General features: G+C 43.1%; 1 protein-coding gene across 7 annotated transcripts in view; it reads right to left on the reverse strand.

The window, feature by feature from the left end:
* The window catches only part of TRAPPC9 (trafficking protein particle complex subunit 9), a 568,648-nt gene that overhangs the window by 511,846 nt on the left and 33,842 nt on the right, over positions 1-22,960 (reverse strand). For all 7 annotated transcript variants that reach the window (XM_023248408.2, XM_045049847.1, XM_045049848.1 and 4 more), the window contains 2 exons: positions 9,574-9,695; positions 2,202-2,327 (listed from right to left, as the gene is read on the reverse strand). In XM_023248408.2, coding sequence (XP_023104176.1) covers positions 2,202-2,327; positions 9,574-9,695 — 248 coding nt within the window. The remainder of the gene's footprint in view (positions 1-2,201; positions 2,328-9,573; positions 9,696-22,960) is intronic.

The following is a 22,960-nucleotide window of genomic DNA, read 5'->3' on the forward strand; positions in this document are numbered from 1 at the left end:
CCTCCCCCTCCCCCTCACCTGAGCCTCAGCCCACATATGTAACAGGCTTCCCGTCACACCCACGGCCGGGTCTGTCACCTCTGCTCCAAAGCACCCTCCACAGCCCCCCTCTCAGAGCACAGCGCGACCTTGCAGCCACAGCCTGGGTGGCATCCAGCCGACCCTCAGGCAGTCATCACCACTCCCTTTTCACCACCCACGCGTGTTGGCTGTCCCGCCTCTCAGCTGGGAGCATCAGGACTGCTCACCAAGCACTCTTCCCCACCTGAGACAAGGGGATCCTGTCATTCCCATGCCTCCAAGCCCTTTCCTTTAAAACCCACTGTCAGGGCGGGTGGGAAGCTCAGTTGGACGAGCGTCCGACTTCAGCTCAGGTCATGATGTCGCGTTCATGGGATCGAGCCCCGCGTCGAGCTCTATGCCGACAGCTTGGTGCCTGGAGCCTGTTCGGATTCTGTGTCTCCCTCTCTCTCTTCCCCTCCTCCACTCATGCTTTCACGGTCTCTCTCTCTCAAAAATAAATAAATACTAAATAAATAATAAACATTAAAAAAAATTTTAGGGGTGCCTGGGTGCCTCGGTCAGTTGAGCATCCGACTTCGGCTCAGGTCATGATCTCACACTTTGTGGGTTCGAACCCCACGTCGAGCTCTGTGCTGACAGCTCGGAGCCTGGAACCTGCTTCCAGTTCTGTGTCTCCCTCTTTCTGCCCCTCCCCTGCTCACTCGCTCTCTCTGGCTCTCTCAAAAACTAAATAAACATTAAAAAAAAAAATTTTTTTTAAATAAATAAAACCCACTGTTGGGAGAATACACTGCAAACCCTTCACCTGGCCAGAAAGACCTCCAGTTCTGACTTGGGCCCCCTCCCTCAAGCTCCCTCTCCAGCCTGTCTCCATCTGGCCTGGTTCCTTCCAGGGAACATGCCATCTCAGATTTCAGACTCACTCCTGCTGAGCCATCCTCCTGGAATGCTCGGTCCCCCCTCCTCCTCTCCTGGCTATCTCCTATCCAGCCTTCCCGCCCCAGCTTGAACCTCCCAGCCTCAGACGGCCCCTGACCCCACACCCTCCACCACCACCAAACTAGCTCAAATCGGTTTGCCACACTCCCTTGTCCCCTGTTTTTCAGTCACCCCACCACCGGAGGTCCACCTTTGCCATGAGGCTGTCAGCTCGAGGAGGGCAGAACCTGCCTGCTCCCCACCCCTCCCCCCCCCCAGCACAGCCTGTGCTCAGCAAAGAGCTTTGCCACTAGTTACCTGTGTCCCACTCCCAGCCAAAGGTCCTCATAGAAGCTGCTGAACTTTGAGACTGGGTGGCCCCGTCCATACAAATCCAAGTTAAATTAGCTCAATGTCTCCAATCTTTCTAGACTACCAACTTTGTGATTTTGCATTAGCAACCTACAACTAAATGTTCTAATGACTTCGTTTTATTAAAATCATATCCAGATGCAGACTGAGTGGTATTTCTTGAGTGCCTACTGTGTACCATGAGCTGTCCAGAGAACTTTCCCAGACTTTGTGTTTTAGAAACCTAACGACCCAGCCCGGGTTACAAATGGCAGTCGCGCCACAAGTGACCAGAGTGAAGCAACAGGCAGAGCTGGACCAAGGTCACGACGCTGGCGAGAGACAGAGTGGTTTCTCTACTCAAGAAAAATTTTGAAGGGCAGAAAACTCTGAATGTGGGGGGCACCTGGGTGGCTCAGTCGACTGAGTGTCCGACTCTTGATTTTGGCTAATGTCATGGGACTGACCCCCACACTGGGCTCCACACTGAGCGTGGGTCCCTCTTGGTATTCTCTCTCTCCCTCTCTCCCTCCCTCTCTCTCCCTCTCTCCCTCCCTCTCCCTCTCTCCCTCCCTCCCTCTCCCTCTCTCCCTCCCTCCCTCTCTCTCCCCCTCTCCCTCCCTCTCTCTCTCCCCCTCTCCCTCCCTCCCTCTCTCTCCCCCTCTCCCTCCCTCTACCCCTCTCCCCTGCTCACATGTGCTCTCTCTCTAAAATTTAAGAAAAAGAAAAGAAACATCAGAATTCTGAAAGTAAAGTATCATAACGTAAAGCAGTATTTAGGACACCGAGTTCTGGCTGCAGACTTCACACCACACTGAGTCCTAGCAGCAGGGTCGCAACAGGCTCCAGGAGAGCTGCGCTAACCCTTCCACGCACCGCGCCCGCCTGTCGGGAGGACGTGCACCCACCTGTCGAAGATTAATGTAAACCGCGTTCTGGAGAAATTCTGAAGCATCCATGCTCCGCTTCTGAATGGCAAGGACTCGCACAGCCTTGACACACGCTTCTAACTCAATCACTCCGGCATTCTTGTACTGTAGGGTACAAAGGGGGATCCTCATCAAAAAATGAAGATTTTCTACCGTATCGGGGAACTCGGGGACCCTTCAGGGCGCCTCCCCAAGTTCCAGGACCTAACAGTCCCTCCCAAGGGGGGGCGGGTGGAGAGCAGAGAGGGAGGACTGTATTGGGGGAAGTCTTATCACGCCACACTGTGTGGCTCGGAGCCTGGAGCGGGCTGCTGAGTGGCCCCTGGACCCCGACCCAGTGCCCTCCCTCCAGCACCCTTTGCCCCGCCAAGGCTGCACCACAGAAACTCTACACACTAGCTGTCGGCCTGTTTTCTTTTCCACTCCAACCGGTTTTGTTTTCTTTCTAAGTATCCCGAGCTGGAGTGATTTCCAATGGCGGTATCTACAGAAACTTGCAGTTGAAGAAAAGTTTAACAGAGATAAATCCATGTACACCAGGGCCTAAAGACCGCCCAGGGGGAGGAGGTCCCTCACAGATACTCCTACAGAGGCATCAAACACTGGAGTCCCCCCTTTGCATCAACAAGTATTTACCGAGACCCCCATGGGCCCAGCAGGCAGAAATGCTCGGGAGAATGCAGTCTGTCCACCTACCAATTGTTACAAAGGTCACGTTTCTTACTAAAAGTATTTTTATAAGGTAGAAAAAGAAAGTGCTGTGCTGTTAGGGCAGCCTCCTTCTTCCCTCTTTTCAAATATGTAACACGTACGTAGTTCATGGCACGGGACAAAAACCACCACGCACAATCATGAGGAGAAACTCTGCTTCCCTAACTGGCAACACTGAAGTCAGAAATCACCAATTTTTACATACCATTTAACAGCACAACAATAAACTCACAGAAGGACTTTATTCCACTGAAATTAAATGACTTCTTTTCCTTCAAAACCCTTGAAACAACTTCCATGTAAGTGGCAATAAAAGCCAACTCCATTTTTTTCACAAATGTTTATGTTATACTTACATATTTTTAATTATATTATAAAGATTTAAACTGCAATCATAAAAAATTGCTCTTACATCAGTAGAAAGGTATCCACAATCAGCAGGAATTAGGTAAAGAATGGACCATTACTAAAAACCTCCATACCTGCTCTCTATAAGCATTCTCCCGGAACAAAAATTCTGGGATGCAGGGACCAAGCCCCATTCTCACTACTGAGTCCTTACTAAGGACTGTCCTAGCAGCACAGATCCCAGCATAGCATTGTATAATCAATACTTCAGGAATAAATGAGGGAACTCTCATTCAATTCTAAAACAAAAACCCTAAAATAAATATTATCCTTATGTTAGGTTCTAAAATGAGACTTAAAAAAGTAAAGTTTCTTGGGGTGCCTGCGTGGCTCAGTCAGTTGAGCATCTGGCTTCGGCTCAGGTCATGATCTCACGGTTTGTGAGTTCGAGCCCCGCGTCGGGCTCTGTGCTGACAGCTCGGAGCCTGGAGCCTGTTTTGGATTCTGTGTGTCTCCCTCTCTCTCTGCTCCTCCCCTGCTCATGCGCGCGCGCGCTCTCTCTCTCTCTCTCTCTCTCTCTCAAAAATAAATAAACATTAAAAAAAATTTTTTTTAAAAAAAAAGGAAAGTTTCTTGCCCAAGGTTACAAAGCGAGGATCTGGTGGAGACAGGGTTTGAATTGCATCCATCTGACCCCACAACAACCGGTGGAGACAAGGTTTGAATTGTGTCCATCTGACTCCAGAACTAATATGGAGCAAACATGCCATTAGGAACCAAGTGACCTACCAGGGTCGGGCCTGGTTAGTACTTGGATAGGAACCAAGTGACCTTCACTTGAGAGGCCACAGGAACATAGCTAAAGGTAGGTGAACACCGAGAACTCTGCCCGACACCATAGCTCAAGCGTGGAGGGTCCTCTGCCTCCCAATCCAGCCGTCACTGTGTGACTTCAATCGAGTCACATACCCTCTCTGGGCTTTAGTCTCTCACCTATGAAAAAGTATGAGGCTATATGCTCTCTAAAGTTCCTTCCAACTATAAATACGATGACACCAATGTCTCGGGAGAATGTCTATGTCTCCATTTCATTTCTTCTAATAAAAGAGAATTTCCTTGGCCACAAATCAGAAATCGAATAAAAAATCATTTGTGAAGCCACCAAGAATCTGCTTACAAGATTTCACTATCACTCACAGTGAATGAAAACCAAAAGATGGGGCCTCTCCCTTGGTAAGTGAGAGGCAGCCTGACGTGTGTGTGCATGTGTGTGCGTGTGCACGTGTGTGTGTGTGCGTGTGTGCACGTGTGTACAAATCAAATACGATCAAATCAAATCTGAGAAGTATACAGAGATTCTTATACCACTGTCGTCTCATGGTGGGGGAGGACGTAAAGGAGGAAAGACAAGGAGCTAAGAGGAAAACGAGGCAAATGAACAGAACTACAACCAGAGAAAGGAAGGTATCACTCGCTCTGTCTGCTTGCATCACACACACAATATTAGGAACGGGCTTCTCCCCAGACGTCTCGTTGAGCACATACTCAACGGAGGAAGGACAGACGATGACCGTTTTTTTATTGAGCAATACAAACGGGTGTGCCCCGGTAGTAGGCATTTTACATGTATAAACTGTTTACTCTGATTAAAAACTCGATGCAGGGGTGCCTGGGGGACTCAGCCAGTTAAGCGTCTGACTCTTGATATCTATCGGCTCAGGTCATGATCTCACGGTTCATGGGATCGAGCCCCGCATTGAGCTCTGTGCTGACAGCATGGAGCCCGCTCAGGATTCTCTCGCTCCTTCTCTCTCTGCCCTTCTCCCACTATCTCACATGCTCTCTCTCTCTTGCTCTCACTCTCTCAAAATAAATAAACATTTAAAAAAAAATTTTTTTTTTAATCTTGATTCAGTAGGCCTTAACCTCGCCATTTGAGAGAAAAGAAACCCGGGGCTGAGAGAGCATTACCAAGGCAATGAGGTCAGACGGCACAGACACAGTGGAGGAGAGACTCAAATCCAGTTCTGTCTTACTCCAGAGGCTGCTCCTTCCACTCTGGGGACTGGAAAACTCAAGACCCACGGCCACCTGGCTCCCCTGCTGTGCCCACGGCAGACAAGTCTCTCCCACCGAGAAGTCTCGAATTCTTACTAACACAGTGCTGTGGGCAGCCACTAACTTTCCATCAGATATGGCTGGGGAAGAGCCATCCACCTGCCATGCCCGCAGGGCTCTGCCACAAAGACAGGAGAGCCTGGTTCCTGTGCACGTTCAGAGCCTTCCCTGGTCTAACCCTGGCTCCTTCTGCTTCTCTAGTCCAAAGGCAGTCACCAAACTGCTAGAATTAGTTACACGAGCCACGTGACTTCTCTCCATCTGTCTGCCCACCTACAGAACTTAGCTATGATCATTTGATAATCTTGGAAACAAAGTTTAAAAGACAGAAAAGAAAGGAGTTTGAAAAAAGTACTTAATATTTAAGATTTTTCAACAGCCAGTTACAAAATGAATATTAAAACCTCAATCTGCCTTTCTACATTTCAGCTATAAGCAGTTCAAAAATATAATGGCAAAAAATCTCATCCACCAAATTAACAAAAACACATGCAATAACTAGAAATAAACTTAAAAACAATGCTCACGTTCTCTACGAAGAAACCTGCAACTCTGTATTGCGGGACTTAAAATAAGATGTGTGAGTGCAGAGACATTAACATATTCGACAGAGACAGTAATTTTGCAAAGATAGGAGTTCTCCTAAAAATAATTCAAAACTTACTTTAAGCCCCATGAAAATTCCAAACTGTTTCGTGTGTGTGTGTGTGTGTGTGTGTGTGTGTGTGACATGAACGAAATATTTCAGGATTCTTGAGGAATTATTATTCATAATAGTAGCCAAGAAAATCTAGGATGGGAGGAAGGGATTTTAAAGAAAAGAAGACACACTAGTACATATTAAAGAAACCACAGGAGATAAAATATCATGATGCTGGAGTAAGAAAAGAAATTCGTAGAAAGGAATAAAAAGCTCAGAATTAGACTCCAATATATGTATGTATTCAGTGTAAGTGGGATTTCAAATCAGAGACAAAAAGTATGAATTCCATAAATTGTGGTGGAACAAGGAGATAGTAACCTGGAAAAAATAAATGCTATTTCTGTGTCATAATGTACACAAAATAAAGTACAGGTAAGGAGATAAATATTTTAAAATGCTAACCTCATCAAATACAATACTTTCCGTACACTTAACTCCGCTTATTCTCACCACAACACTTTCAGATAGGTACTATCATCATCCCCATTTTAAAGATTAAAAAAAAAAAAATGAGGATGGGGCTCCTGGGTGGCTCAATCAGTTAAGCATCAGACTCTTGATTTCGACTCAGGCCATGATCTCATGGTTCATGAGCTCAAGTCACACATCAGGCTCTGCACTGACAGTGGGGAGCCTGCGTGGGATTCTCTCTCTCCATCCCTCTGTCACTCGTACGTACTCTCTTTCTCAAATAAATAAACTTTATTATAAAAAAAAAAAAAACTGAAGAAAAGAGTTCCATGTTATTGTTAAGGTATCTCTAAGCATAATACCAAAGGTAAAAACCCAAAAGGAAAAAATTTACTATATTAGAAACATGTTTTGACCACAAAAAGAAAAAGAAAAGAAAAGCTCCTGAACAAAATGAAAGGCAAGCAACCTTAGGAAACAGATTAGTAATAGGCGTCAATGAAAGAAACGAAGCTGGTATTCACCATATAAAGAGCTATAACAGAGCAACAAGAAAAACACCCTAACTTAAATGTGTACAAAGGACACAAATGGGTAATTCATATAAGAAACATAAATGCTATGAAGCAAAAACTGTCCAATATCTCACTGGTAATCAAATCCAAACTAAAACAATGGGAAGTTACTTTCACCCATCACGGTGACAAATACTCTGAAAGGATACAACAGCTGGTGTTTGTGACAGAGCAGACTGTTACCCTTTTGACACGACACTATGGCAATGTGTAAGTAAACTCTAAAAACACCACGTATGCTCTTTGACTCAAGTCCACTTCTAGGTACTATCTCCTTAAAAAAAAATAATAAAAAAATAAATCAGTCCAAAAAGATTTCTCTACCAGGGCGTTTATCACAGCACTGTTTACAACTGTGGCAAGGAAAACTGAAATGAACTAATATTCATAGAAGAGAATCAGTTAAATAAATCTATACCTTTTCATTCCCTATTGGAGAAGGAATTTGGGGAGTAACTTGAAAGTAACTTATCGCAAGTGTAAATGTCATATCCAGTGATTAAATTTCCAGAAATCTTTTTTTCTTAATTTTCAAGATTTAATTTTTGTATTTTTGAGAGAGCGTGAGTGGGGGAGGGTCAGAGAGAGAGGGAGACACAGAATCCAAAGCAGGCTCCACACTATCAGTGCAAAGTCAGGCACGGGGCTCGAACCCACGAACCCTGAGATCATGACCCGGGCCGAACTCGAACGCTCAACCAACTGAGCCACACAGGAGCCCCAAATTTCCAGAAATCATAACGAAAGGGATAATCACACAAGAATATATGTACAAGAATGTTCACTGATGCATTTTTTCCTAACAGGGGAAAGTGAGAAAACCGAAGCATCCATCAAAAGGTAAGAATTTAGGAAATGAGCGCAAGCGGTGAGCTCTGTGGGAGCAGGCATTTCGCTTTGCTCTAGCTGCTGTCTACTCCCCGCGTTGGGTTCCTGATGGCCTCTTACAAAAGTGTTGACAAATGACTACATCCACACTTTAGAAGACTTTCCACCCGAGGGGCGCCTGGGTGGCTCAGTCAGTGAAGCGTCCAACCTCAGCTCAGGTCATGATCTCACGGTTTGTGAGTTTGAGCCTCACATCAGGCTCTGTGCTGACAGTTTAGAGCCTGGAGCCTACTTAGGATTCTGTGTCTCCCTCTCTCTCGGCCCCTCCCATCCTCAGACTCTGTCTCTCTCTCTCTCTCTCTCAAAAAATAAACAAACATTTAAAAAAATTTTTAAAAATTGGAGTGCCTGGGTGGCTCAGTCGGTTGAGCATCCGACTTCGGCTCAGGTCATGATCTCACAGTCTGTGAGTTCGAGCCCCGCATTGGGGGCTCTGTGCTGACAGCTCAGAGCCTGGAGCCTGTTTCAGATTCTGTGTCTCCCTCTCTCTCTGCCCCTCCCCCTCTCACACGCTATCTCTCTCTCTCTCTCTCTCTCTCTCAAAAATAAATAAACATAAAAAAAAAAAAAACATAGAAGACTTTCCACCCTATCTGAAAGAATCAAGCAGGTTTGCAGTGGGAGGACATCTGGGATGAATCTGTGAGTGAATAAAGCAAGTTGCAGAATAACACATGCGGCATAATCTCATCTTCCTAAATAAGAGATATACATGCACACATATATGCATTTCACAGGCATAAAGGTCACAAGAGAGATGTACCAAGTTGTTAACAGCTGTTACTCTAAGAAACAAGGGTAGGAGAGGTGGGCGGGCTTCATCTTCTGCTTTTGCTACCGCTCTTCTACACAGCTTGACTTCTTGTTTTCAGTATTTCAGAAAGTAGATGTGAAATTTAAATTTTTTTTTTTTTTAAATCCAAGGGTCACCTGGGTAGCTCAGTCGCTTAAGCATCTGCCTTCGGCTCAGGTCACAGTCTCCCGGTTCGTGGGGTCGAGCCCCGCGTCGGGCTCTGTGCTGACAGCCTAGCCTGGAGCCTGCTTCGGATTCTGTGTCTCCCTCTCCCCGCCCCTCCCCCGCTGATGCTATGTCTCTCTGTCTCTCAAAAATAAATAAAAAACATTTAAATAAATAAATAAATAAACCTAGAGTATTAAGAAGGGTGCATCCAAAAGATGGAATGCCGCCCACATCACTAAAAAATCAGGCCGTGGAAGGTTTAACTACAGAGACACGCCACATGAAAAATGCAGGTCTCCACACAGTAAGTATAGGATGCTCACCGTTTTTTATAATATAGGCAATATATGTTGACAGAAAGACCAGAAAATAGATATTAAAATGTTAAAATGGTTATCTCCGAGTAGTGGGGCTATGATCGCCCTTTTTCCCCTTTTTCCAAATATTAAATTCACACTATTATGAATCAGAAATAAAGAAGTGCTTTAGTATATAGTATCATGCATTAGAGAATGATACATGAATACTTACAGAACCAAAGAACTGGGATGTACTGCAGTATTTCACAGTGTAAACCAGGAACCCCGGATTAAAACAACACAATTATGTAAGGGATTTATGAAGCAGTAAAATCACCTTGCTGTAATAGGAAATGGCCTCCTTATATTTGTCAATTATGTCCTCAGGACTCAGACAGTTCTTAGCACGTCCAATTTCAGCACTGGTGTCGGGATTTATGCCATTGGTTGTGAGGGCACCTGCAAACCAAAAGAAAGAAAAGAAATAACCTTTTGCTTTTTCTGTCTTGCTTCTTTGTTTGAAAGAGGGGCACAAACCAGATAAAACTTAAATATTCCCTACTGCAATTCAAATAATGATGCTGTTTTTTAAACCTTCCTAACTCATATACCCCCTTCCTGGCTCATATACCTCCTTCCTGACTCATATATCCCCTTCCCAGCTCATATACCCCTTCCTGGTTCATATACCCCTTCCTGGCTCACATACCCCCTTCCCGGCTCACATACCCCCTTCCCGGCTCACATACCCCCTTCCCGGTCACATACCCCCTTTCTGGCCCACATTACCCCCTTCCTGGCCCATATACCCCCTTCCTGGCTCATATACCCCCTTCCTGGCTCGTATATTCCCTTCCTAGCTTATATATCCCTTTCCTAGCTCATATACCTCCTTCCTAGCTTATGTATCCCCTTCCTAGCCTGTATATCCCCTAGAAGTCTTACCATCGAAGCACCATATGAAATGTTAAGTGACTCAAAGTAAGTTTTCCTCCTTGTTGAAATTTTCTGTTAAAGAACATGGAGTGCATTATAGAAAAGTACCGTGTTCATAATAACCAGCTTAGGCATCTGGAGGACCACGCCAGTGGCGAGCACTATCTCACAGCTCTACACTCTGAGTGCCAGCAGGAGGCCACACTGTCTCCTCAAATGACCACCAACTACATGAAAGCATTTTCTGAACCATCCAGCCCTGAAGAAACAGAACTCATAAATGCTAGGATCCTTCCTGTGGTCGTCATTGTCTATTTCTGGCTGGCTATCAATTAGCAGAACCACCTAATTCCCCGGCCATCAGACCAATGTGGGGGAGAGTTCTGGAGAAATCTCCATTTACAGAACATAACCAACTACACATGGAACTCGGACAGGGAAAAAAAAAAAAAAAAAAAAGGATGAAGCAGTTTTTGATTTCACAGAACACAAAAGCGACTCTCCCAAGCCTCGGTAACAGGAACAGCTGGGCTCCTGCTAAGCCGCTAGTTTATCACTGGGACAAACTCTTCAGGCCTTCACGCCTGCTGGGGTCTCAGGCACGGGGCTGCTGCCCATCCCGACAATCCATAGGACACAGGCGTGCCTCTCAATGCCTGTCCCACGCGTGCCAGCTTGTCTCCTACCCTTGCTTCTGACCTTGGCCCCATCTTCTCACTTGCTTGTTTGACATTCTGTTCTTCTCTAAGCTGTCTCAAATGCTTTTGGGAACAAGACAGAAGAGTAAGTGGATAGAAAGACAGATGGACAGGTGACAAACGGACAGAAAGACTCCAAGAAAAGGGAAACAAAGAAAATTTCCTACACAAAACCCTCCTCTCGTTGGGGAAGAAAGAACCACCACAGGGGACCAGGAAGAGGCAGGTGGCTTAGGATCTTGTTTCCTCTGGATTTTGTGAAAATCACAGCAAGGGATGAGAGGGTAGAACTATAAATAATAAAAGAAAAGGGCATGCTCGAAAAAACCTAAAATATACATTTTTTAAAGAACAGATTCCAATCACTGTGGCCCAATGACACAATTCTTGAGTGCTACAGAACTGAGAATTCCACCTCCGAGCCACAAGACACCCCTCTGGAGCAATGAGCACTTACACAGAGTGGCTGTACCATCATCACAGCCAAAGATACGTTCTTTCGCACTGAGAAGGACTCAGAACCTGTGCTAACAAGGACTTTGCAGGTCCTCACTCACAACCCCCAGCCACTCTAGGAAGAAGGCACTCCTAGTGTATCTCATTTCCGCGGGTGATGAAACAAGTCCTGGAGAGGCCGAGTATCCTTACTAGTGTTCAAAATTACAGAGCCAGTGACTCCAGGGTAGGATCCGAACTTGGGCCTACATTTTCCACCACTGTACGGTTGTGCTTTGCATGTTTTCCTACATATAATACACTTATTTCTGGCTAAAATATTTAATAAGTAATAGGCAGTCTTGATTTATTTAATAGGCTCTAACAATTTATCTTTACGTCCTTAAATTCTACTCTTCTCCCTTGAAGAAAGGGAGGGAAAGATAAGAGGGGCCAGAATGAAGCGGGTCCTTTGCTCTTCATATGGTACCTCCTCTCTTCCGAACAGTACATGATCAAGACGTCTCCAACCAGGAAGAAGGAGGAAATGCCCCTCCATCTTTTACAGAAATGGCACCACTGAAAATGAGGGTTCGTTCAATGATGACCTTCAACGCCAATATGGGGGGGGGGGGGTACACGCCCACACCACAGCCCAGAACAGCACAATATGTCAGAAACTAACAAGGGCAGAGTTCACTAGACAGCTTAGTGGGTCACAGCGAGTTAATTTTGATCAATAAAAGAATAAGAAGCTCTAAAAATACTAGTATGCGATAGATGCAATCTTTCTTCACATCTACAAAGTGTCAACAGCCCGCACATAACGTTAATGTGGACCAGTGGAACCAGGAGTCATCAAGGCTATAGCCTGGAGTCTACAAACGGGAAAAATCAACGAAACAGCCAGGCTGACAGCCAGGCTGGAGGGGAGGAAAAGAGAGAACACAGTTAGGAAAACGTGGGCAGAGAAGTTGGGAAAACAACATAATCACACGGGTTCTCAGGTATCCATCCAACCATCATCCATTCATCCAAGAGACAGGGAGAGAGTTACGGAGCCCGCTTGCGTGCAAGACTGCATACAAGGCACAAAACCGGAAAGGCAACAGACACAAAGGAAAGCAAAGCAGAAATAAGAGGGCATAAAGCAGAGACAAAGGAGGCAGGGGACAGAAAGACAAAACCGTGAGAGAGAAGAGAAACACCGGTGTTCAGAAAAGGCAGGGGCCAACTGGCGCGGTGGAGATGCCGGCAGCGGTGCTGGGTCACACTTACAGCCGCTGTCCTGCTATAAAGGAAAGCCCCGCAAGGTGGATACTCCGCCCCGTCGGCGGAGGGACAGCAAGGAAGACAGTGCCGCTAGTAGGTCTGGATGTTACACTGGGCGAGCGCATACTGAGCTCCCCCAGCACGTCAAAGACCGGGGCAGACACGGACCCTTTTCATCAGTAGTACTGGGACGGACCCCTGGATGGCCATTTGGAAAAAGATGAAAACAGACCTCACACCAAACACAAGAGTAAATGCCAAATGATCTAGGATCCAGATATAAAACAGAAAACCATAAAAGAAGTTCAACAACATAGGTGAATTCCTCTAAAACCTGGACAGAGCGAAAGCTCTCTAAATATGATGCAAATCCAAGCGCAATTTTAAAACACTGATAAATTCGGTTATGTGACAATGCAGCAAAAATACCACAAATGAAGCCAAAACATAAATGACGGTCTGAGAGAAAATAGCTGCAATATATATCACAAAGGGCTAAGAGCGCTAATATATAAAGAGGTCATAAAATTGAGAGACAAAAAGCTAAAAGTCCAAAAGAAAAAAATGAGCCAAAGATACGAGCAGACAATTCATAAAAGAAAAACACAAAGACGGCCCTCACCATTTAAAAAGATGCTGGATATCACCTGTGGTAGGAGGCATCGCTTCTCACTCTTAGCGAGCTGGAAAAGCGTAAAAAGTCAACAAGGAGCTCAGCTGACAAACTCGTGGAGAAAAGGCACCTCCTGCACGGCTCCTGTGAGTGCAAAGTGGTGCGACCCCAGTGGAGGGAAATTTGGTAAAATCTAGTAAGTGTATCTATATTTTTTAACCTTTTGACCCAGGAACTCCATTTCTAGGAATTTATGGTGAAGACACAAGCCCAGTAACACAGCAGTACATATGGATGAGGCTACTCACTGCAGCAGCACCTGTAATTACAAAATGCTGGAAACCAAATGTCCATGCAGAGGAGACGTGAACAGAATATGGCGCAGGTGCGCGCGCGCGCGCGCACACACACACACACACACACACACACACACACACACACTCTGTGTGTCACAGCTGCGGAAATGGATGAGGAAGATCTCCACAGCCTGATAGGAATCGATTTCCAAGATATGTTGATAAACAGAACAAAAAAAGCCAAATATAAAAGAATATATGTCATATGCACAAGAAATAGAAATAAGAACATCTATCTGGGTTGTTTGTTTGTTTTTTTAACAACAACACCACACACACACAAAACACAAATAACCCCTACAAGAATGAAAAACTAGGAATAGATGAGATTAGTTACCTATGAGGTAGATGGGAATCAGGTGGGAGGGATAGAAAAGGCAGTGACCCTTCTCTGGATATAACTTTTTGTAAGGTTTTGACTTTTAGAACCATGTTCATGTTTTATATAGTGGTAAAAAAAAATCAATCAGTAAAGATAGGGGAACCCTATATGGCATACAAGCAGAAACAAATGAGCCTAACGGTATTTCAAAGTAATAACACAATTACATTGACAGGGAGATTAAAGAACAAACCCAATCAGCTTCTGATCACAGTACCTTCTACATTTATCCTCAGTATGAAGACAAAGAGAGCACAAACAATTCTCAAATTTTACTTAAAGGTTTGTTTTTGTAGTGATATTGGTTAGTAATTCTGACGTTCTATATACTGTAGGACTGAGAAAATGATAATAGTGGGAGCCAGATTTCCCACTGTTGGAGAAGGAAGATATGAATATAAAACAGGGAAAAACTAGAAAGATTCCTTGGGGTTTGTTTGGGTGGGAATTAGAGATCACAGAGTATGAACTCTAGATGACACTATGAACTTCTCAAAGGGTGTAGAAGCAATAAGCCTATTTAGTGGCCAGGTTTTGGTTTCTAAATACCATTCACCAACAAAAGGAACTAGAACACTGGAGAGGAGTGTCTGATTTCAAAGCTGGGTCAGGGAAAGTATAAAATGTACATAAATATCTCCATCCAGAAAGTAAAGAAGTGCTCAAAAAATGATGGGGAACTTATAAAGGATACCAGGGCCAGCTTGAAGAGCTTCCATTGATCAAATCTAGCCAATGGACCATGTAATAAAGAATGAAAGCAATGGATTAGAACTCACTGAATAAAATAAAGATCCACAAGTCCACAGTAATGACAGATGGACAGACAGATGGAAAGATGGGAGGGAGGGGTGGTGGGAGGGGTGGATGAATTGACAAATGGGAGGAAGGAAGAAAGGAAGGAAGGAAGGAAGGAAGGAAGGAAGGAAGGAAGGAAGGAAGGAAGGAAGGAAGGAAAGAAGGAACAGAGAGAAGGACAGAGGAGCTCTTATTTGCATTAGAATGCTAATAAGTGGATAAGTAATGATGAAGTTAGACCATCAACACTTGGCAACCATCAACAACTCAGGGAAAAATCTTTAGTAAATGCCAACTGCTATATAGAACTTTGATAAGAAATAGGGTATTTACATAGTCTCAAAGTGTTTTTCCACAAATCACTCATCAATCACAAAAAGGAAAATAGTTAACTTTACCCTGGAGAAACCTAGCCAACTCCACAAAGTTATTGCCAATAATGGGACAAACCCACCTCACGGGCTCCCTGATACAATGCAATGAAGACAAAACACCCCTTATTCTGCATCCTTCACCCTAGCAAAATGCATAACATCATAATCATGAGGCAACTTCAGGAACCCAAACTAAGGAACATTCTATAAAATAAATGGTCTATGCTCTTCAGAATATCAGTGTCACAAAGGACACAGAAAAGCTGAGAAACTGTACCAGGTTAAATGATACTAAATGACGGGAAAACAAAATGCAATGTGTGAGCCTGAGCTGGATCCTGACTCGAGAGACAGAACTGCTGAACTGCACCAGTTAGTACAACAGGTTAGTACAGAAAACTGAGTACAGTATTCTCTCAGTTTTCAATTCTCCGATTTTAATCACCACACTATGTTTTTGTATGTAAATGATCTTGTCCGTAGGCAACGCACTACCTTACTCAGGGTAGGGGCAACAGGTCTGCAACTTACTCTTGAATGGCCCTAAAAGCTGTATAGAGGCACGCAGAGTTCATATAATAAAACAAGTGGTAACAATGGTAAATCTGGATGAAGACAGTGTCAGATTTCTTCGCACTGTTCTGGAAACTTGAAATTTCTGGAAGTTTTAAGTTATTTCAAAATCAGAAGTTAAAATAATTAGAATTCTGGTAAATTCAATCACAAAACAAGTCTATTAAAAACAGGATGTGGGGGCACCTGGTTGGCTCAGTCAGTAGAGCAGGGATGGGACTCTTGCTCTCAGGGTCATGAGTTCAAGCCCCATGCTGGGCATAGAGGCCTGGCCACCCAGGCACCCCAAGATTACTTTCAAACAAATAAATGCATACATACGGGGGCGCCTGGGTGGCTCAGTCAGTTAAGCATCCGACTTTGGCTCAGGTCATGATCTCAGGGCTCGTGGGCTCAAGCCCCGCATTGGGCTCTGTGCTGTTGCCGGGAGCCTGGAGCCTGCTTCAGAATCTGTGTCTCCCTCTCTGGCCCTCCCCCACTCGCGCTCTGTCTCACTCTCTCTCTCTCTCAAAAATAAATACTAAACATTAAAAAGAAATTTTAGGGGTGCCTGGGTCGCTCCGTCGGTTGAGTGTCCGACTTCGGCTCAGGTCATGATCTCGCAGTCTGTGAGTTCGAGCCCCGCGTCAGGCTCTGTGCTGACAGCTCAGAGCCTGGAGCCTGCTTCGGATTCTGTGTCTCCCTCTCTCTCTGTCCCTCCCCTGATCATGCTCTGTCTCTCTCTCTCTGTCAAAAATAAATGAACATTTAAAAAAAATTTTTTTTTTAGGGGCGCCTGGGTGGCTCAGTCGGTTAAGCGTCCGACTTCAGCTCAGGTCACGATCTCGTGGTCCGTGAGTTCGAGCCCCGCGTCGGGCTCTGTGCCGACAGCTCAGAGCCTGGAGCCTGCTTCTGAATCTGTGTCTCCCTCTCTCTATGCCCCTCCCCCGTTCATGCTCTGTCTCTCTCTGTCTCAAAAATAAATTTAAAAAAATTTTTTTTAATTTTAAATAAATACATACCCACACACACATACATACATGCACACACACATATACGTAGCTACGTAAATAAAACCTAAAAACATCTTAATTTAAAATACAAAAAAACAGGATGTGTTTTTGTAAACACAAGAGCAATACAACATACACACTTAGGAATATAAATGAAGTTGGAGAAGACACATCACAGACCAAGATCATAGGCCACAAGCAGAACAGTGACTCTTCCACTCATAACATCCACCACGTTCCTCCAACAAGCCAGCCGCCTGGCTGGCGCTGGGAAGGGATGCACTGCAATGAAAACATCACCGCAGGGGCCCCATGATAAAAGTGACACTGTGACGACTGCCAGACCCTTCATAATGAACCAAGTCTAGCATGAGGATCTAATTTCTTTTCCCTGAAAAAGTAGAAATCCCAGAATAAGAACGGTGATATATCAAGAGAGTTAGAAACTGACTCAGGAAGAAATACTGAAGGAGTTGTGATTCTTAAGCAAGCGGAAGGAAGTTGGAGGAAGCATGGTAAAAATCCCAGAGCAGAGGTAAGATCAGACCGGAAAAAGTCACTAGCAAGTAGAACCAGCAGACCTATGGAGCGCCCCACCCGACGGGAGCACGGGAGGGGAATACACATTCTTCTCAAGCGTACACAGAACATTCTCCAGGAGAGGCAACATGCTAGACCATAAAACATATCTCAACAAGTTGAAATGAACTGAAATCACACAAAGTACGATCTCTGACTACAACAGACTTATATCAGAGATCAAAAATGGAAGGAAATTTAGGGAATTCACAAATATTTGCAAATTAAATGGCACACACCTAAATAACCAATGTGTCAAAGAAGAAATCACAAGAGAGGTTAGAAAATACTTTGAACTGAATGAAAAGAAGAGCACAATATGCCAAAAGCGGGATGCAGCAAAAGCAGTGCTTAGAGGGAAATTTATAGCTATAAATACCTACTCAAAAAAAAAAAAAAAAAACGAAAGAAAGAAAGAAGACCTCAAGTCAACCACCTAAGAAACTAGAATAACAACAAACTAAAATCAAGGCAAAAGAAGAAAATAATAAAGATTTTTGTCTTTATAAAATAGAAGTAATTGAAATAGATCATTTTAAAAATAGAGAAAAATCTACAAAACTAAAAGTTGGTTCCTTAAAAAAGATAATAAAATTGACAAAATGCCCCCCAAAAAAGGACAGAAGAGTCAAATTACTAAAATCAGGGATGAAAGAGGATGTCTGGCTGGCACAGTCAGAAGAGCATGGGATTCTTTTTTTTTTTTATTTTTTTTTTTATTTTTTTTTTTTCAACGTTTATTTATTTTTGGGACAGAGAGAGACAGAGCATGAACGGGGGAGGGGCAGAGAGAGAGGGAGACACAGAATCGGAAACAGGCTCCAGGCTCTGAGCCATCAGCCCAGAGCCTGACGCGGGGCTCGAACTCCCGGACCGCGAGATCGTGACCTGGCTGAAGTCGGACGCTTAACCGACTGCGCCACCCAGGCGCCCCAGAGCATGGGATTCTTTATCTCAGGGTTGTGAGTTCAAGCCCCACGTTGGATGTAACGATTACATAAAGTAGGTAAACAAATAAATAACAAAATTTTAAAAGGTTACAAATTAAAATAAAATCAGGGCTAAAAGAATGGACAGTACTACCAACATTAAAAAATAAAAAGGAGGGGCGCCTGGGTGGCTCAGTCGGTTGAGCGCCAACCTCAGCTCAGGTCATGATCTCACAGTTTGTGAGTTTGAGCCCTGTGTCGGGCTCTGTGCTGAAGGCTCAGAGCCTGGAGCCTGCTTCGCATTCTGTGTCTCTCTCTCTCTCTGCCCCTCCCCCGCTCATGTTCTGTCTCTCTCCCTCCCTCCCTCCCTCCCTCTCTCTCTCTGAGAAATAAACATTAAAAAATAAATTAAAAAAGAAAAATAAATAAAAGAAAGTTTAAAAATTAAATATTATTTAATTAATTAAAATCAATTAATTTTAAAAAAGGATTATTATGGGGCACCTGGGTGGCTCAGTCAGTTAAGCATCAGACTCTTGGTTTCAGTTCAGGTCATAATCTCATGGTTCAAGAGTTCAAATCCCATATCAGGCTTCATGCTAATGGTGTAGAGTCTGCTTAAGATTTTCTCTCTCTCTCTCTCTCTCTCTCTCTGTCTGCCCCCTCCTGCTCACTCTCTCTCTCTCAAAATAAACAAACCTAAAATTTTTTAAATAAATAAAAAATAAAAAGGATTATAAGGGGATATTATGAATCACTGCATGCCAATAAATTATATACCCTAGATGAAATGAGAAAACTCCTAGAAAGGTACAAGATACCAAAACAAACTAGAACAAGCAGAAAAACTAAATAGACCCATAACAAATAAAGAGATTAAACCAGCAAAGTTTCTCAAAGAAAAAAAAAAAAAAAAAAGCCCAGACACCAATGGCTTCACTAGTGAATTCCACCAAATGTTTAAAGAATACTAATTCTTCACAAAAAATATAACAGGAAAGAATATGAGCCATTCTATGGGCCTGACACCAAAATCAGAAAGACGTCAAAGCTACAGGCCAGTATCTCATGAATACAGATGCAAAACTCATCAAGAAAATAATAGCAAACTGAATCCAGCAACATTTAAGATGATTCTACAATAAGACCATGTGGTATTTATCTCAAGACTTGTTTAACACACAAAAATCAATTAATATAATACACCCTATCAGCAGAATAAAGGACAAAACCATGATCACCTCAAAAGATGCAGAAAAAGCATTTGACAAAATTCAACATTCTTTCGTGATAAAAACACTCAACAAACTGGGAATAGAAGGGAATAAATAAAGACCATCTGTGAAAAATCTATAGCTAATATTATACTTAATGTACAAAACTAAATGCTTCCACTCTAAGATCAGGAATAAGCTAAGGATGTCCTCTCTCACCACTTTTACTCAACAAGGTACTAGAAGTTACAGCCATGACAATTAGACTAGAAAATTAAATAAAAGGCATCCAAATTGAAAAGGAAAAAATCCTATTTTCAGGTGACATGATCTTGCATATAGAACATCCTTAAAAATCCACTAAAAAAAACTATTACATCTAATAAATGAGTTCAGCAAGGCTGCAGAATTTAAGAGCAATACATAAAAGTTAATTGTTATTTCCACACATTCCACACACTTGCAATAAACAATCTGAAAATGCAATTTAGAAAACCTTTCTACTCACAATCATTTCAGAAAGAATAAAATATTTAGGAATAAATTTAACCCCCAAAAAAGCATAAAATGATACTCTGGAAACTCAAAATACTGTTGACAAGAATTAAAGAAGACCTAAATAAATGGAAAGACAACCCTTGTTCACGGATCACAAGACAATATTCTTTCTCTTAACTATGTTTTTATTGTTTATTCATTTTTGAGAGAGAGAGCATGCCTGGGCGAGGGGCAGAGAGAAAGAGGGACAGGGGATCTAAAGCAAGCCCCATACAGGGCTCAAACTCACAAACCGCAAGATCATGACCTGAGCCAAAGTCAGACACTCAACGAACTGAGCCACCCAGGCACCCCAAGACTTAATATTCTTAAGACGGCAATACTCCCCAAATTGATCCAGAAATTCAATGTAATTTCTACCAATTGCCAGCTGGATTCTTTGCAGAAGTTAACTATCTGAATCCTAAAATTCATAGGGAAGTTCAAGAGACCCATAACAGCCAAGACAAATTTGGAAAATACAAGGGGCGCTTGGCGTGGCTTAGTTGGTTGAGCATCCAACTGTTGATTTCGGCTCAGGTCATGATCCCAAGGTCAGGGGATCGAGCCCCATGTCAGGCTCCACACTGAGTGTGGAGCCTGCTTGGGGTTGTCTCTCTCCCTCTGCTCCTCCCCTACATTCTCTCTCCCTCTTTCTAAAATAAAAATTTAAAAAAAAATTTTTTTTTAAATCCCAGCTGGATTCTTTGTAGAAATTGACTAGCTGAATCCTAAAATTCATGGGGAAATTCAAGGGACCCATAACAGCCAAGACAAATTTGAAAAATATGAACACAGTTGGAGGATTTACATTCCCCAGTTTCAAAACCAATTACAACTCATCCCTAGGAGGGAAAGTTACCACTAATTTTTAAATTTCTTTTGTTTATCTTTATTTTCTAAATCTCTACAATGAACATGACTTTTACAAGGAAATATAAGCTACTTTTAAAAGCATGCACACCTAAAATTGCATTAATTAATTATAAAGCAGTAGGGGCACCTGAGTGGTTAAGGATCCCACTTCCTCTCAGGCCATGATCTCGTGGTTCATGAGTTCAAGCTGGGCATCAGGCTTTCTGCTGTCAGCACAGAGCCCACTTTGGATCCTCTGTCACCCTCTCTCTCTGCCCCTCTACCACGCAGGTACGCGTGTGCTCTCTCTCTCTCTCTCTCTCTCAAAATAAACTTGAAAAAATTATAAAGAAGTAAACAAATAGCTAGTGAAAAAACAACAAATGAGTACATTTAAGTTGTTTATAAATGGAAAATTTAAAAGCGCAAACAGGGGCGCCTGGGTGGCTCAGTCAGTTAAGCATCCGACTTCAGCTCAGGTCATGATCTCGCGGTCCGTGGGTTCGAGCCCCACGTCAGGCTCTGTGCTGACAGCTCAGAGCCTGGAGCCTGTTTCCGATTCTGTGTCTCCCTCTCTCTCTGTCCCTCCCCTGCTCATGCTCTGTCTCTCTCTGTCGCAAAAATAAATAAAAACATTAAAAAAAATTTTTTTAATAAAATAAAAAAAATAAAAGCGCAAACACATGCAGTTTCTACGGAAATCTATAAAACACTGAAATAAACCCATTTTCAAAAATTATAATTGAATAATAAAAATTCAAGAAATGAAGGAAAATCATATTTGACACACCAACTTCAGGTACATGGACAGGAAAGGCCTAGAAATCACAATTCCTGTAACTCTGACACTAACTCAGTATAATGAGAGGAAAATCTTTATCCAGGAGACGGTAGAATTCTGAGCATAAGACAGGTTAAACCCAGTACAAACTGCACTAGACAAAGTGATGATTTTTTAAAATAGAATTCTAAAGTTAGAACATTGTTGAAAAGCTACAAAAATGCTCTGAAAAGCAGATTGAAATAGAGAGGAAGTCTATCCTCACACCACATACAAATGCAAGCTTATATTTGTTTACTCACAGCACTAATTAGTTTAACCAAGGCAGAATATTTTAATTAAAACAAATAATCAATATTACACTTCCCTTGTCAAGTCTAGTTCATGAAATTTACTCTGCTATGTAACCATAAAATGTCTTAGATAGATCTAAAATTAGTGAAAACAGCTTTGTATGGTTCGTGGAATTCTTCTCAAAGTTCCAGGCTTTTCAAATAGATCTGAGAAGCATTTCTATGTTATCTTTTCCCTTGTGAAACAAACAACAGATACTGTTGTCAAAATTCTGGTACTACGGGGGTGCCTGGGTGGTTCAGTCGGTTGAGCGTCCGGCTTCGGCTCAGGTCATGATCTCGCTGTTTGTGGGTTCGAGCCCCGCGTCAGGCTCTGTGCTGACAGCTGGGAGCCTGGAGCCTGCTTCGCATTCTGTGTCTCCCCCTCTCTCGGCCCCTCCCAGGCTCATGCTCTGCCTCTCTCTGTCTCTCAATAATAAATAAACGTTAAAAAAAATTTTTTTTTTTAATTCTGTTACTATGGACGGTGATCGTGGTCACAGTGTTCTAACTAATCTGCTGGACAAAAGGCACTGTCTAAACACTATAAGCAAACAAAATGAATACAAGGAAGAGAGTGACCCTATTCTGGAGACTTATAATCTATTTCAACACCGGGGGTTTGTTTCATTGGTTAGCAAAATGAAATCAACCCAATGTTTTCTCTGAATGCTCTGTAGTCATGACTCTCCTTTCAGTGTCATGACTAGAAAAGCCTGAAGCACAACTTTCTTAGGTCAATTAGCAACAATCATCACTGGAAGCTGAGTAATGCAGAAATTCATTCATAGCAATGCTTCCACCTGCATTAAACCTAAATAAACCTACACTGAACTCTGCAAGGTGAATGAAGAGATGAGGTCCCAATGAGAAAAAAAAAAAAAACAGTAAGAAATCAAATAGGCAAAGAGTTTTTAATAAATGATTTAATAAATGAAAGGAACAGAGTATGGTGGTTAAGAGGCCAGATACTGGAGACAAACTCATGGGTTTGAACTGCCACATCACCACTTACTAGCTGTGACCTTGAGCAGGTCAATGCGCTTTTCTGCATCTCGATTTCCTCAT

This window comes from Felis catus, chromosome F2, assembly GCF_018350175.1.
Source record: "Felis catus isolate Fca126 chromosome F2, F.catus_Fca126_mat1.0, whole genome shotgun sequence".
Lineage (NCBI taxonomy): Eukaryota > Metazoa > Chordata > Mammalia > Carnivora > Felidae > Felis > Felis catus.